At 37.4% G+C, this 17,744-nt stretch overlaps 1 protein-coding gene across 5 annotated transcripts in view; it reads right to left on the reverse strand.

Annotated features, from left to right (window-relative positions):
* Positions 1-17: 17 nt before the first annotated feature.
* gramd2aa (GRAM domain containing 2Aa) overlaps positions 18-17,744 on the reverse strand; it is a 34,391-nt gene continuing 16,664 nt past the window's right edge. For 2 of the 5 annotated variants that reach the window (XM_038700489.1, XM_038700491.1), the window contains exons 3-12: positions 17,285-17,342; positions 15,431-15,743; positions 14,237-14,340; positions 13,605-13,703; positions 7,598-7,669; positions 7,442-7,498; positions 5,993-6,167; positions 3,273-3,366; positions 2,221-2,325; positions 18-1,670 (exon numbers count right to left, since the gene is read on the reverse strand). In XM_038700489.1, the coding sequence (XP_038556417.1) occupies positions 1,667-1,670; positions 2,221-2,325; positions 3,273-3,366; positions 5,993-6,167; positions 7,442-7,498; positions 7,598-7,669; positions 13,605-13,703; positions 14,237-14,340; positions 15,431-15,743; positions 17,285-17,342 (1,081 nt within the window). In that variant the 3' untranslated portion in view covers positions 18-1,666. Of the gene's footprint in view, positions 1,671-2,216; positions 2,326-3,272; positions 3,367-5,992; positions 6,168-7,441; positions 7,499-7,597; positions 7,670-13,604; positions 13,704-14,236; positions 14,341-15,430; positions 15,744-17,284; positions 17,343-17,744 lie in introns of those variants that run through there. The other 3 variants (XM_038700492.1, XM_038700490.1, XM_038700493.1) reach the window with 3 other exon arrangements.

Below are 17,744 nucleotides of genomic sequence, written 5' to 3' on the forward strand. Positions count from 1 at the left end.
TAATTACCACAATCTCATTCAGATACACTATTTACTTAATTTATTAGTAAAAGCACTGGATACCATACCCTTACAGTACGACATATAACTATCACTGTTGTCACATGAGAAGCTTGTTACTCCAGCTCCCTTCATGTCAGTCACAGGGTTTCTCTGTGGATTTAAAAACCTTTATGGAGCCTTTTCAAACCCCATCAGATGTTTTTTACAGCTTCTGAGCAGCTGACATTTTAGAAAATACACATTTTTAACATATGAAAACAGTGACAAGTTATTCAATTTAAACTGAAACATGTGGAAGAAAACCAATGCCACTTGTGTACAGCCAACACGCCATATGTAATTTATTAAGCATTAAGTTCTTCTGCCAACATCGTGTTCCAGTTGTATAATTTAGGCTGAGTTGTAGAGGTTACCAAAAATTTGCTGTGCTGTTTGAGTCAAGGCTTTTCGTGGTGGTCCAGTATATAATACCAATATGACAGGATGGAACGTTGGATAGTGAAGTCTTGGCACCAAAAATGGCCAAAAAATAAATTAAAAGCCGCAAAAATGTTTACTCTTCATTTTGTTGCCTATTTAATTAATAGGAATTTCACAAACTATTCTAGGACTACATTTCACCCATGACTAGAAAATTTGTAAAATTATTTCAGACAAAGATATGACAATGTGAACACTCAGAACCTCGGTGTCACTTTTTAAGTCTTTGGTGACTTCATTTGAGATGCATAAAAGAAAACATACCCTGGATTTTCCTTTTTACACAGCAGATTAGTACAACTAAAAACAAAAATAATGCATGTCATCTAACCATCTCATTCACATTATGGTTAACACCCACAAGTGGTGTTATTTCTTCAGTATATTAAAGCTAAATGACAGGGACCATCATTCAGTCAGGTGTCTGTGGTCATAACATTACTTCCTTCTATAAATACCTTCAAAAATGTGGACTGAGTAGCTATCGTCTAGCATAAAAAAGGATCTAAAGTCTTACAACAGTTACATACATTTGAAATAATGTGGACATTTTAAAAAGTGCTTTCCCAAGGCTAGTTTTAGCCATCCCACTGATGGCTATGGCAAGATCTCAACAGAAAAAAATCTTTTGATTTTAGTCCACTTGTCAGAATTTGTCAGACATTAATGTATGAGTCACTCACCTGAAATATCTTTACTATCAGTCTTTTCAAGTAATTAATGTGTTGAATTATCTCTTACCTTTCCATCCTCCAACACCAAGCTCACCTCTACTCTCCATCACCAATCCTAAACCTCATCAGTGCCCGCAAACATTTTAGGGTTAAGGGCTTTACACTGCAGGGTCATGTGGTTAAAGATGAAATGTCTGTGAGAGGGAGAGGCCAGGGTAGACAATCATAATCTACAGTAAAACCTACTTTAAATTCAGAAATAAATAGACAGTCTGTTTGCATAGTCTGGAAGTGATCACTAAATAAGAAGTCATTCCACGGCAAGAAGGTCCGTAAGATGCCTGGACTCAGGTTGATGTTGCTCCTTTACGTTTCACGGCTGTTGCGGGGGTTTATTGTTTCTGTGCTCTAAAGCTGTTCCTGGATCTGTGCAGGAGGGTATCTTAAACTCAAAGCAGGAGAAGAGAAAAACAGCAGCCAATCCGATGGGTCACAGCCGACAACAGTGGCTACCTGGATTAGAAGAAAGCAGCCATGTTAGTGTTAGGATTAAGAAGAGGGTAAATCAACAGCCTACGTCACCCTTTTCCGATTGTTTAACCCTTTCACTGATCCCATACACACACACACACACACACATTCACAGATACTGTACATGGGCAAACCAACACAATATTTAACTATCACATTGCAAACCTCATTTGTTTTACATTAATTTATCTATAAAGGGACAGGAGCTGCAGATTAGCTTGAGCTAGAAGCCCTTTATGGATTACATCTGATACATTTATTTTGATGTAACAATATTCACCAGTTGTCTCTGTTAAATACAACAAATCATATAATAATACAATATAATAAACTCTTCTTGTTATAAATTCATACTATAATAATTGTCTCACACCTTTGGTTAATTTTGTTTCCTTTGTCTAAATCTCAACTTTCATAACTAGTGAATGTCCTCTTTCTTTGCTATATTAATGTGTTGTGTTTCTTCTTTCAATAAAAACATGTTTCACATGTTCTCAAGTACTGAATATGTATGTAGCCTATGCAGCGTCACCTCTCTCTCAGGGGCAGATTTGGGTTACTGAGGAAGGAAAGCTGCTGCTCCAGACTGCATACACGAAAGGCCAGGTAGCACGATGACAGGATGAGGAGAATAATACTGATGAAAGAGGAGGAGACCCGCAGATTAGTTAAATGACTAATTATTAAGTTTTAGGATTGTTATGACATTAGACACTGTCTGACACAAAGAGAACTGTAATGCCTTTTGATGAACACTGGGAGGCAACGTTTGACTTCCCTTCAACATATCATGGTACTGCACTACACCACCTTAAACAATCCAGTTTCAATCTGTCTTAAAGGACCATAGCAGTGGTTTTACAAGTTTTAACTGCACAACTGCAGTTCATGTAGCACTTTTATATTACTGCTGAATATTTTGCAAGTAGTGATGAAGCGTTTCAAAGTGCAGAATATTTCAAATAAACCTGCACATAATAATATAATTAATAAATAATAAATAAATAATACATTCATTTAATTATTTTTGGCTCCATTACATACATTGGGTATTCTATCATAAGTGTAAATGTATATAGAGTTTTCATTGTAACTTTTATGGATTATAAACTTATATGTGTGAGACAAATAGGGGGGATCCTCAACAGGGGGGTCAGAGGTCACTGTCGGCAATATGAAAAACCTTCAGGAACATATAGAGATTCATTGCTCTGTCAAGGACACTTAAGCAGAGTGGCGTCATGCCTTCTTGGTGAAGGACCACTATGATCACTATGATGTCCTGCTAAGCTGGAGGGCAGGGAGAGTAAGGAGAGCCGGATGTTCACTAAGACAAATTATTTGATGCATTGCAATGAATCTTAATAATTAAGTGAAGTCTCATAAGAGGTAACCTCTACGTGGAAATACACAAACTAAAAGTGTTTTAACAGCTCTGATCCCCTGTGTTCAGTTTGACCGTTTGAATCGCACACTATTTATATCTTCATGTTAATGCTCACAGTGTGTGTGTAGCTGTGAGTCAGCTGTTGGAGGAGGTGATGGTGGTGTTGCTGGTGTCTGGGTGTCCCTCTGTATACTCACAGCAGGGTGAAGAACTTGAGCAGCTGGTACTCCATCTGGCCCAGCTCTGCCACTGGCTCTGATAAAAGACCTCGGTCTGTTTGCAGAGCTCGCTCTGTAATACACACACACACACACACACGCACACACACGCACACACACACACACACACACACACACACACACACACACACACATACACACAATAACATAAAAACCATTAACAGTACTTGGCTTGACTGTACTGCATGTTTCACTTTTAATATTGCTGGCCCACCTGTTAGTGTGACTCAAACAAGCATACAGCGCTCTTACACAGTTAACGGTGTGAAAATGTGCACTTTGGAGCTTGAAAAGTTAATACAATAATAAATAAATAATAATAATAATAATAAATCTTATCAATTATGCCTTCCAAAGGGCACTAGTTTTGTTACATATACATATGAAACGTAAGAGGATGCAATTAATTGATATAAATGAACACTGGGAACTGTCAGAGATCTCCATAAATAATTGCTCTTTATATTAATAAGGACATTCTGATCTATGCATTTTATATAATTTCATACGAAGCTAAGGCTCCTGTAATTATACAAAAAAAACCTGATTAATTTGTATGTAAATAATTTAATTACTTGCATTTTGGACTTAAACCTTATATGAAAACAGTTTTTGCAAATTTTATTTTAAAAGAGGAATAAATAAAGAAACTTGTGGGCACATATCTTTGTGTGAGTGTGTATACATGTATATGTATGTATACAGTGTAGGCAAGTGCATATCTTCTTTATAAATATAATTCATATTTTTTTTCTTCCCGTAATGCTGCTTTTATATACTTTGTTTCTATTTTGTCTATTTTCTTGTTTTATTTTATTTAAGTTAAAACATTTGAATATTGGTTTATACATTTTCTGTGTGTGTAGCTTGGAGGGGACTACGTCTGCACTTCATTGTGCGATTGCAAATAACAAAGCAGAACCTTGTGTTGTTTTTACAGTATTTTCATTCATTGTTGATTAAAAATATTGCAAACATTGAATACTGTACTCTGAATAATACAAAACCCTGAGCTGATTATTATATCCCCCTGTCTCGATTATTATTACATGCCAGCTGAAGTGTATGCATTGCTTATTTTTTGTACAGGTCTTATTTGTGTGTGATGTAAAGCTACTATAACACGTATAATTACAGTACCTCCAAGTTTTCCACTCCACATGTAGGCTGTGATGATAAATGTACACAAAAGCTCATGCTGATCAAATATCCAACATGTATTAGAGAACAACATTAATGTAGGTTAATATTTAGAAATGATCCAAGGCCTGTCAGTGTTAAACTGTCCTCAGACAACTTTGACAGCAGACATTGTTTGTGATAATCTCTACTTAATCTTCATCCGCCCAAAGGTTTTTAATACAAGCCCACGCATGATTTAATCTCCATTTGGAGCTTAATGTGTTGTTGCGTAAAAGTGATGCTGCCATCCAAAAGCAATTACTCTCTGTCTCTCTCTCTAAAAAACGCAGACACATGAATGAAATTCAACTGAAATGAAAACTTAAAAACACAAACACATACATCCAGACAACTTAACTCTACATCCATGCCTCACAGTATAAATACGATTTGACGGCAACAAACATCCACACTGAAGTGACATTTTGAAGACGTAACATCATTCCTGTCCTCAGTTCACTGACTCCCTATTTCATCTAGGTCAGACTACAAACTGTAACTTATTACCTATAAAACTCTTCATGGATTAGCACCTCCTTACTTAGAAGAACTCCATAAATATTTTATTCCCCCGCATATAGTTAAATTACAGAGTGCATGCTCTCATTATTCTAAAGATTAATAAGCAATCTATTGCTGGCAGCAATCATTGCTGGAGTATTTTCTTGCTCCAATGCTTTGGAATCCCAATCAAACAATACTGAGATTCAAATTAATTATGTATTAATTATTTTAATATAATTCATAATTACAATTGTGTAATTGCTACGTTGTTCTGGTTTTGTTGCTTATTTCCTGGCTTTACTGTAGAGAAGCAATATGCTTATAGCATATAGCAATAGATTTTTGATGGACTGTATATTCATTTTTGCTATGTTTGGTTGCTTGTCAGTGGCATCATATCCCCTTTACTCCTTCTAGTTGTTATAACCCACTCAGAGAGTGAGGAAGGCAGTCGTCAAAAGTGACTAAAGGTAATTTGAATAAAACTTTAATACATGACACCGTCCGTGAACATGATTTCTGCCTGACTCACGTCAAGTCAGATAGATTTTCATTGGCAATGGTGGTTGTTTAACAATGAAGACAACTTAACGACGTCATCAAACTACGTCTTTTGTTATTGTTTTGATGTGAAAGACCCCATAGCGGCAGAAATTATATACTGTATGTTTTACTCAAAATATTTTACACAGAGGTTTTCTTATGACAGTGTAGGGTATATGTGGTAATATCTGCAGTTGTACCATCACGATGTTACAGATTTCAGCATAGAGTTAACCACAAGCCAGTTTTTGAAATTGAACTACTTTTGAGATGCAATTGACTCAACTCACTATCCATGAACAGTAGTAACCAGTGACGTGGATAATTCTCATAATAGACACTTATAAACCCTATCAACAACTTTCAGCAAACTATGGGCAACCTACAGCCGATCAGTCCTAACAAAACTCTGAAAGTGTGTGGCCTTGGATAAGGCCTAGTTTTATCACCTTCAAGCAGCTGTTCTGATTTGAAGGGTGTGTCTGCGGGGCTCATGCTGCTGGAGTTCCCCAGGAGGTCAGGAAGGGAGGAGGACACAGACACCGCTGAGGGTTTCCTTCTCCATTTTAACATTGACGGGAATTCGTCCACCACGGGGAACTCGTCTGGAGCCGGAAACTCATCCTATAGCACAGACGAAAGAGGAGAATGTACTGTCGAGATAGCGATTCAACTACAACAGACTAAAGGAGTCTGAACATCTCAGCTGCCAACACACTAGCGGTCCATTCATCTAAACCAGGGTTGGCAAATGAAATCACCAAGAAATCAATTGGTTTTTATGTGGATTTAAAGGCATTGCCTAATCAACAAACCCTGAACCACGGCGCTATATCAACACCGCATATTCATAAAGCATTGCTCTTGGCAATCCACAGAGCTGAGATATATTGATTAATTTAGGTGACAAATCAAAACTTTCAAAGCCATAAATAAATAATGGATTTTAAAGTGTTACTATTATTCACTTTCTAATGCTTTATTAAACATAGTAAGCCATTAATTAGAAAAACTTTTGGGTTGGGAAAAATTCCTATGGTATCCGTTTATAATTTCTTTTGGGTAATAATACAATTATAATGGGCAATTTGGGCTGAGTAAGTGGTCAAACGATCCAAAAAATCATAGGGATTTTTCACAACCTGACAGCCCAAATGTTCTTCTTGTGAATAGCTTATAAATTATAGCAAATTATTTAGTAGCTAAATAATAAACCCATTAGTTGCGACATTTAAATCCTTTGTAAAGAGTGACTTATGAGAACATTATACCCATTTACTTTAAAACGTTGAAGGCCTACCTACTAAGCCCTATGGAAGCTACAATGTGAAAGATATTCAGCCTTCTGGAAAATTTTAATATTTCAGTATTTTATGTCTTAATATGATACAAACTTTAAATATAATTCAGGCATCTTAACATTTTCTGGGTTTGATATCAGCAAAGCTCTACATAACCCTCTATGGAATATGCTGGCAACATGAACAAACACCTTTTCTTGGATTAGAGCATGATCAAGGACGTGCATGTTAATAGAACCTAAATATTCCTTAATACAACAGCTGTTCTGTCACAGAGAGGACTACACACACAAGGTGACTTCACAGAGCTCTTTGATAGCATCTTGTTGACTCGGGGGATAATTCACTGCAAGGCTGCAGCTGCAACAGAATGATCTATTGATCCTTTCTGTATACAAAGGTAAGTCAGGCTTCATGTCAGTGGTAGTTGTAAGAGAAAGTGGTCAGAGGCCTTTAGGCTAACATGAAACACGACTGGGAAATATTAGAGTAATTTTAATGCCTATGAATTACCAGAGAAGTTCCAACCACTTTACAATTTTATGATTTTATGACGTTTATAAAAGGGCTTCTCTCTGTGAAAGACAAGTCACTGACCAACGATAAGGTCGGCTCCTCCATGAACTGCTTCAAGCTCAGACTCTTCCCATTGACCTGGAGAAAGAAAGAAAAATCCCATCTTTAACTGACATGTACAGTGTATAGAGTGAATTAATAGTAATAGAAAATGCATGTATGAGTGTGTCCTCTGACCTGTAGGTGTGTGCAGATCCTGCGGAGGACGTCATATACACTGTCTCTTGATAGCAGAGATACAAATACATACTGAGGAAATGAAAAAGAGAAACAGTGATGTTACAAAAACCTGCTGATGGTCCATCAGCACTCAGATCCTGTACTTACATAAATATACTAAAAAAGTACCAATACCACAGTGCAAAAATACTCATGTCAATACAAGTAACTGCTTAAGTACATTACAGAAGTATTATTAGCTAAAAGTTGTGTTTATCAAAAGTAAAAGTACTCATTCTGCAGAAAAATGGAAAGTAAATTATATATATATATATAAAAAAATTTCATGATATTATGATATTAACGTTTACTCTAAGTGACGTTTCACTGACAAGTCACAAGATAAATATGAGATGGTTAATGGGGAAGGAAAGAAGAAAAAACTAAAAGCTGTGAGATATAATTTGTGCTTTTTTTGTGAAATATTAATTTTAATATATCATTTTAACTCTTTAAGCCTCAATTTTTTTTTCTTTGGTGGAATACCTCATCTTTAATGTAAAATCTTTATATGAAAAGGAACTAGTAACTATAGATGTTAAATAAATGTTAGTAGAGGAAAAATGCAGGTAGATGTAGGAAGTAGAAGAATAAAGTAGCAAAAAATGGATCCTCAAAATTGTACTTAAGTACAGTATTTTACTGCACTGAAACCCCTGAAAAATCAGGTTTTCATTCATAACCAAAAGTTGGTTAGAGGAGAGATGATATTAAACTTTGACAAACCCTGTAGGGGAAACTGAATAAAGAAATAGATGAAGAAGATTTTCTATTTTTCACAACTTGCCTTTGCAAATATTATAGACATGTATCTGAAATATCAACACGAGATCATCAGCGTCTGCACAAAGTCTAAATCAAAAGCTTTATTATAACTCTTCTCATGTTGTTAGAAAACAGAATGCAATGGCGCATTCAAGTATGTAGAGAGGGGTTTTAATATTTGTAGTTGCAGCAATAAAACTCATATTTTTACATTCTATAATTTGTGCGAAAAGCACTTTAGGGATTCAAAAGCTTTAATCTAGGACACAAAGAGAATATTTTTCTAATCACATTTTTGTTCTAGTTTATTCTTTCTCTGAAAAACTATGACAGGTTATGGCAGCTTACCTAAACATCCCTCTGACCTGGATAAATACCACTGATTTTAAAACGTACTTCTGAATTTATTCATGAGCATTTGACTGTTTTTGTCCAGTCATAGGGTTTTTATCTGTTTTATGATTTTATGCGAGTTTATAAAACATGTTGTGTTGTATCTCTCCTGACAGTCATGTCAAGAAAATTTATATTAACTGTTGCTTAGCTGAGCTGTTACTCCTTACCTCATGAACTGAAGAACCAACCTCAGTCATTTATAACAGCATGATCGTACTGTACAGAGCCATATATATGAGCATGGTTATGTAATGCAGCATATTACACAATCATGCTGACATATAAGGTAACAGATATTTGTCTTTATGCGGTATGAGGGCTGAGGGGTGGTGATGGCGCATAGATAAGATGCTTGCCTTTGGTGTGGGAGACCTGGGTTCGATTCCCACTGTGAGATTCATCCACCATTGTGTCCCTGAGCAAGACACTTAACCCCTAGTTGCTCCAGAGGCGTGCGACCTCTGACATGTATAGCAATTGTAAGTCACTTTGGATAAAAACCGCCAGATAAATGTGATGTAATGTATGAGACATACCATCCATAAGCTACAGTGGGTACGGAAAGTATTCAGACCCCTTTAAATTTTTCACTCTTTGTTTCATTGCAGCCTTTTTCCAAAAATCAAAAAAGTTCATTTTATTTCTCAGTAATGTACACTCAGCACCCCATCTTGACAGAAAAAAACAGAAATGTAGAAATTTTTGCAAATTTATTAAAAAAGAAAAACTGAAATATCACATGATCATAAGTATTCAGACCCTTTGCCGTGACACTCATATTTAACTCAGGTGCTGTCTATTTCTTCTGATCATCCTTGAGATGGTCCTACACCTTCATTTGAGTCCAGCTGTGTTTGATTATACTGATTGGACTTGATTAGGAAAGCCACACACCTGTCTATATAAGACCTTACAGCTCACAGTGCATGTCAGAGCAAATGAGAATCATGAGGTCAAAGGAACTGCCTGAAGAGCTCAGAGACAGCATTGTGGCAAGGCACAGATCTGGCCAAGGTTACAAAAAAATTTCTGCTGCACTTAAGGTTCCTAAGAGCACAGTGGCCTCCATAATCCTCAAATGGAAGACGTTTGGGACGACCAGAACCCTTCCTAGAGCTGGCCGTCCGGCCAAACTGAGCTATCGGGGGAGAAGAGCCTCGGTGAGAGAGGTAAAGAAGAACCCAAAGGTCACTGTGGCTGAGCTCCAGAGATGCAGTCGGGAGATGGGAGAAAGTTGTAGTAAGTCAACCATCACTGCAGCAATCCACCAGTCGGGGCTTTATGGCAGAGTGGCCCGACGGAAGCCTCTCCTCAGTGCAAGACACATGAAAGCCCGCATGGAGTTTGCTAAAAAACACCTGAAGGACTCCAAGATGGTGATAAATAAGATCCTCTGGTCTGATGAGACCAAGATAGAACTTTTTGGCCTTAATTCTAAGCGGTATGTGTGGAGAAAACCAGGCACTGCTCATCACCTGTCCAATACAGTCTCAACAGTGAAGCATGGTGGTGGCAGCATCATGCTGTGGGGGTGTTTTTCAGCTGCAGGGACAGGACGACTGGTTGCAATCGAGGGAAAGATGAATGCGGCCAAGTACAGGGATATCCTGGACGAAAACCTTTTCCAGAGTGCTCTGGACCTCAGACTGGGCCGACGGTTTACCTTCCAACAAGACAATGACCCTAAGCACACCGCTAAAATAACGAAGGAGTGGCTTCACAACAACTCCGTGGCTGTTCTTGAATGGCCCAGCCAGAGCCCTGACTTAAACCCAATTGAGCATCTCTGGAGAGACCTGAAAATGGCTGTCCACCAACGTTTACCATCCAACCTGACAGAACTGGAGAGGATCTGCAAGGAGGAATGGCAGAGGATACCCAAATCCAGATGTGAAAAACTTGTTGCATCTTTCCCAAAATGACTCATGGCTGTATTAGATCAAAAGGGTGCTTCTACTAAATACTGAGCAAAGGGTCTGAATACTTATGACCATGTGATATTTCAGTTTTTCTTTTTTAATACATTTGCAAAAATTTCTACATTTCTGTTTTTTTCTGTCAAGATGGGGTGCTGAGTGTACATTACTGAGAAATAAAATGAACTTTTTTGATTTTTGGAAAATGGCTGCAATGAAACAAAGAGTGAAAAATTTAAAGGGGTCTGAATACTTTCCGTACCCAATGTATATGTCTCATGCTTTGCTTCAAATGCACAAAAGGTTGTTGCTTTAATCTGAGCTGCTGTTCTTTCCTGTGGATCACTTAACCAATCAAACTTAATGGTCTGCATAATATTTCACTTCTGAGGGAATTGGTTTGTTCATTTTCAGCATTATGCCAACCTCAGACAAATTTAAAAATAGTGTTTTGCACCAGTACAAAGTAATTTACACTGCTGGGTTATGCTTTGACTAGCTAACTTAACATGTAACCTTAAATAGAGAGACCATGCAACCATTTGAAGGTCACAGACTTTTGCTGAGACATTTTGAATTTATCTGAGTGTTCTAACTTAGTAGGTTAACCTAGTAGAGTTCAGTGCTGACAGTGTGCGAAAATTAAACGTTTTCTTTTGCATTTATCAGCTGTGTCACTCTTTTTATTATTAATTAATGATTTGTGTTATGAACATCATGTCATGTTCATAACACTGGCGACACTGTGGAGATGTCCCCACCACTTTTTGAAATGGCTGATTTTTTCCCCACCACTTTTTTAGAGCATTATTTTTTTTTTTAAATACTGAAATATAGCTTGCATTTAAAAAATAAATAAAAATGCCTTTAGAAAGGTTTGTTTGCACATTAAGAAAACATGCAATGCAATTAAAATATAGAAGAAACAAGTGTGCATTGTCCAAAAAAAGTAACTTAAGCTTTTGGACACAATTTCTTTTTGCCCAAGTTTTCCGTTCTCTCCCTGTGAACATGACAAAAGAGGAGAGAAGACTAAGCCATGCCTACATATGTGTTGCCTCAGCAGTGATGATATTACATGAGAAAAGTTGATCTACAGGAGAAACAGATCTGAAAGCAACAAAGAATGCCTGAGAGCTGCACTGCATTAGATTCTATTATATTCATGGATTTTGAAATGATTTAAATTTTGTGTTTCCTTTTACATAAATAAAGACATTTCCACCATAAATTGGTGCAGATAACCCTAACCCTAACCCCCCGCTCATATATCTTGGCATTGAGGATATCTTTAAAACACTGCTTAAGGATCTTTTTGTCTTGTTATTGTGAACCTAATATTGCGTATCGTAATGTCTCACGAGCTAAGTATCTCTTCATACCCCTAATCTAAGCCCCTATGTCCCCACCACTTTTCAATACAAAGTGACGCCCTTGGTTATGAATAATTGATGTCTGCTTGATGAGGTGCAACACACATGTACTGGGGTGCATGTATGTATATAGGTGTATAGTGAAGTGAATGTGTGAGGGGCACCTAAAATGTGATATTTTTGAACATTGTGACAGTTGCCATAGCTCTGAATAGGGGGCTCCTCTGCGTGTCCTGTAGCAACAGTGTGCATGAAGCTGATATATGTGTGATACTTCAAGAAAAATGCAAAATATTCTGTAATCTATTTCTTTTAATTAAGCAAAACGATCAATGGGAAAAGACATGACAAAATTTAATTGAGACTAGCATAACAATATAGCCATTACAAAACCCTGTCTGACATTAAAACTAGTAAAAATGTTATTCATGTTGATCTTCAGCTTCTTAGATATAATGGAAAAATTGTTCCACAGAGCCAGGTAGTTGTTTGTTAATCGCTTAGCAGTATCAACAGTAATGTTGGTCTGTTGGTTTCTGTTGGTTTTATGGTTTCCAGAGGATTGGCTGACTTTGGTGATCCCCTGACCACCATGAGGCTGACATTTTTTGTCTTAAGTGAGATATCTTAAACAACTATTGCACAAATTGCTGTGACAATGCCACAGATATTCAACGTCCCTAAAAGTTGAATTGTTATAACTTTGGTGATCCCCTGACTATTCACGTAGCACCATCATCAAGTCAAAATTTTTGCTTTACGACCAAATACCTGCGGCACTAATGACACTGCCTCAAGCAAGAGTATTACTAAACTAATGGTGAACCTGATAAATATTATCTGCTAAACATCAGCATATTAGCATTCTGATATTAACATTTAGCTCAAAATACTGCTATGCCTAAGTACAGTGTCACAGAGCAGCTACCGTGGCTGCAAACTCTTTTTTGCATTCAATATACTAATTTCATTAACTCAGTATACTAATTTGGGCCCTAAAATTATCAATCTTGCATTTAAATTACTTAATTTAACTTTTCACTCTCTCCTGGAGGGAGCATTGCAAAATAACTTAAAACAACAACTTTTTATCTGTTGGGCTAATGTTACACAGAGTTCCATGCATTTGTAGGTCTTTTTGTTTTTACAATACTGACAGGCACTTTAAGATAAAAAAACTAGATGTCACCACATGCTAATGTTATTAATGCTCTTAGCTATCATTATCCATGGGTTGCTGGGACCAGAACAGAAGCTGAAAAGTACATTATGTCTTTGAAAACACAACTTAATGACAGGCTGTCTGATGTGATAAAAAGTTAAGAAGCCCTTCTGAACAGTGCTGTAATGGTGGAAAAACCCTTCACTCTTTTGCGCTACCACGCTGGGACTCCACTCTGCTGCTACCTATAGCATGGTGTTGTTTTTTAAATCACACCTCTCCTGGAATATACATCCATGTTGCGCTAGTCAGTAAGTATTTTATTTCACAGTGACTGTGAATGAAGTGCGTACCTTCTGGCCAGTGTCTGTGGTGATAGCCAAGCCGTTGGGCACAAGGCCCGCTGTCTTGTGCTTCTTCACCAGCCTCACAGAAACGACAGGGATAGCCACCTAAAATTGAAAAAGGCACAAAAATAAGATTTATAAGGATTTGAGGAGGCTAACTTAAAAGCAAGATAATGTGAAAATTATAGATAAGCTTGATTAACTGGCATGGAAGACAGACACAGAAACACACTCAGCAAAAGCCCCTAGAGAAAATCAGTAGTGGACATGAAACATGTCTTATTTCAGTCAGAATGTGAGGAATGCAGTCTGAATAAGTAGCTTATTGTCACTCGAATGTCAGGAGAGATTTGGTTTCAAGGAAATTAAGAAAAAGGAACAATGCACAACATCAAAGAGAAAACTGCTTAAAGGTCAAAGGTTCAGCAAGTCTACCTTTTCTTGGTACATGATTTCAGAGAGCAGACACAAAGAGAGAGACATTTTCTATGTGGGAGAATTGACACTAAAAGTCAGCCCATAATCTTGACTGACTTTCAGTCAAATCATTTGTTAATAAGTTGTCCAATCAACTTGTCAGATTGTCCCTCGGTTCAACTTTGTCAGTCAGTTTGAGTTAATTAAGCTGTCATTTGTACCTTAATGTCCTTGCCGAAGAGGTTGGCATAGAAACAAAGCCAGTTTCTGGAAATGTAGAGCCGACCTTGTAGAAGGATATCTCTGAGAAGAGCACAGGAGTACACTGAGAACAGAAGAGACAAAAACACTTTTTTCTTTCTTTCAACAATTGTAAACCGGATGAAGAAAAACATACAGGCTTATTTAAACAATAGCTCCGAACCCTCCTACCGCCTCACTGGTAGTTATGGAAAATCATTTTTCACATGATTGGTTTTATTTTGATAGGCTGCACATAGCATTGAAGTATGTGGTAAACCAGTTTGAACTGTACAAACAGAGGAGTTGATACTGTGCAGGAGACATGGGTCATCTTGAAATCTGAAAGCTTGAGTGTTTAGGAGCTTAACCAGATGGCAGAACTGAAGCAAGAAGAATCAAAGTTGGACATAGTGCCAAGATACTGTTTTATATAGGCTTTTGCTTTGCAAGCAGATACTATTGTTTAATATGCAGTACAACTTTGCGTATTTTGTACAGATCAAAATCATTAGAAATTTTAATGCATAATCTTGCATGTTTTTAATGTTTCTGCCATAATTTTACTGGAAGTAAAAGCCTATTAAAGAGTTTAGACCATCACAGGAGACTTAAAACAATTTTATAAAGATACTGTAACATAACACATCCTTCATCTGCTTTATTGTTGAGAAAAACTAAAATATTGCTGAAAAATATGAATAAATAAAAAAAATAAATAAATAAAATAACATTTGTGCCAAAAATAATGACTCATGATGTTCTATTTTTAAGATAAATAAGTTCATCGGTTAGCTTCTACAGTGACAGAAATTTGTTAAAATGCATACATTTGTCCAGAGCTTAAAATAGCTTGTTTTGCCCAACTAATGGTCCAAACTCAAAGATATGTTCAGTTTATAATGATATAATAATTGACTAGCCTACTCCATTTCAGCTCTAGATCGCATTATTAGCCAATATCTGATATTTAAGAAAAATATGAGTCTCATATTGTTACTGTACAAGAGCTAAACAGAGTACAATTGAAATAGGAAAAATCAAAACTAGTACAAATGCATGAAAGGTAAATTATAGTGGCCCTGAAGCATGGCATTCAAAGAACATTTACAAGTTGAATAATAAAACAGATGTTACAGTCTAAAAGTTTTCCATCATGGTAAAAAGGACAGTACCTTTCATGAGGATCTCATCCTTGGGCACGCACTGGAACAGTTTGTGGTACTGCGAGTTGTACTTGCTGACAGTCTGTGCAGAGGGACAGGGCAGAGTCATGAGCAGCTCCTTGGTGGACCGGCCTGCCTGCACAGCACCACCGGCCCCACCGGCCACTCCTCCACCACCGGCCACTCCGGCTCCGCTCGCCGCAGACACCACCCTCTCCCTCAACGGACGCGAGCTCTGCACCAGGCTCAGCACGTTGGCACCATAAACACACACACACTCGCGCACATCCAAGGCCTGGAGCAAGCTGCTGCAAGACACACACTGTTCCCCTGTCGCCAGTCAGTATGTGGCCTGAGATGAAGGACTGCCTCCGTGCAGCTACCTCTATTCTACATACACGTACAAACACACGCCTGGTTCTAATGTGTACAACAACACATACACTACCACAGAGTTACAGCAGCAATGCCTCAGTTTACAAGGCTCTCTTTCTCTGTCTCAAATGCACCTCCAGTGATTATACACGTTGCAGCACCCAGCTGACACCCTCCCTCTCCTTCCTTCACACACATACAGATTACACTCTCTGCCCTTCATCATTCTGAGCTGAAAAAAAGAAACATCAACCAATGTCGTGCACACAGGTACTGCTCACTACTCTTACTTGAAGTTCTTTCTTTCTCTGCCTTTGCCTTTCCCTCCTTCTATGTGTCAGTTTCTCCTCCTGTTTGTAATGTCAGACTAAAAGTCCTCACTTTTCAGAGAAAATTATACATTTTCCTCCCTGAACACACAAGAGTTCTCATTCATTCCCTGCTCTCCTCCCTCACAGCTCAAACTCACCTCAGCTATAGATATCTCTGCTACCAGAATTCTCTCTCTATTTTTCTGTCCTGTCCTGTATCATGTCTATCTTTCCTTTAACTCGATTCTGCTCAGTTTGCTGTTGTCTGACGCTCCTCTTTTTGTCTTTCTATTATTAGCTAATGCTAGAGCAGCCCCTGTCTATAGAAATTTGGAGCTTACAGTAGATTACATAAATGCAGAGGGTTTCATCACCACTGTGGGAGTTCACGTAAACTGTTAATATTTAATAATGTTCTGACTGAATTCATAGGTGAAATGCCTCAAGATGATTAGTTTAAGGTGTGGTTGTATTATTTCTTCTTAATGATCATAGGGTTACTGTATGTGGCTCATGTCAAGGCTGAAATTTTGAAAATGTCTGGAGGACACTGGCCAGGATTGCAGCAAGTCTATTGTTCCCCAGAGTGCAAAATGATGGAATTGTTAAGCTTTTAAAATGTGGGACAATTTGCCAGCTTAACCACATTACGTAACTTCTCATTAAATTCGGATAAGTTTTGAGGATTAGGTGTTTGTTTTGTGATTTAGTATAAAGTGACAAGTGATGATAGATGAAAAAAATATTGGTCAAAAGGAAGGGCAGAAGAAAAAACATTGTGCTCAACCAAAAGCAAAAATTCTGTCCAAAATTTACAAAAACGGACTTTGCACATCAAGTTTTCAATGTCATAATTTAGTAAAAAAGACATTTGGTAATTTTTCACAAATTTATAATGGCAGTGTGTCATCATATATGATTCCCAAAAACTTATGCATCCACTTACCATGACAAAGATCTGTTTGAAATATATATTTAATATTGCAGTATAAAAGTGAGAAAAATACCGTCAAGGAATCACAAAATAAACAATCTCCTCAGAGGGAAAAAAGCATTTTAACAAAGAGGGTTCCATTTATTATAGATTAAACATTTAGGTAAAATTAAAACAACTGGTTGGACTTGCTGCAGTCACAGACACAGTTACATTTAGGATCAAAAGAGAGACCAGACTCACTGAGCCCCGGTAACATTTCTTCACATCTTCATAGGAAAGGTCTTCAATCAGGTGAAACCTGTGATGAAAGGAAATAAACTTAAACTAAAATGACACGTCGTCAGATGCATGTTTACTTCTCATTAATAATTGCAAAATATAACATGCAATGTGTTACTGTGGACACACTGTGGAGTATACTTCAATATAATATATATAACACATCTGAAGACAGATTAATGCCTTCATCAGTCATTGGCAGCATGGCAAATGGTGGTTAGCTTGTGTGTGTGTGTGTGTGTGTGTGTGTGTGTGTGTACATTGCATGAAAATCCCAGCTGGGTCAAAGCTTCCACATGACGAGTTAATCATCAGTGTGTGCATAACTGCAAGGAGACGAATGGCTGTTGCAAAACAACATAATCAAAGATAAATACTGAGTTGTTTAAACACAAATAGTGACCATGCCAGGAGATTATCA

This window comes from Micropterus salmoides, unplaced genomic scaffold (genome assembly GCF_014851395.1).
Source record: "Micropterus salmoides isolate LMB-PRFRI ecotype aquatic unplaced genomic scaffold, ASM1485139v1 Ms_hic_scaffold_6, whole genome shotgun sequence".
NCBI lineage: Eukaryota > Metazoa > Chordata > Actinopteri > Centrarchiformes > Centrarchidae > Micropterus > Micropterus salmoides.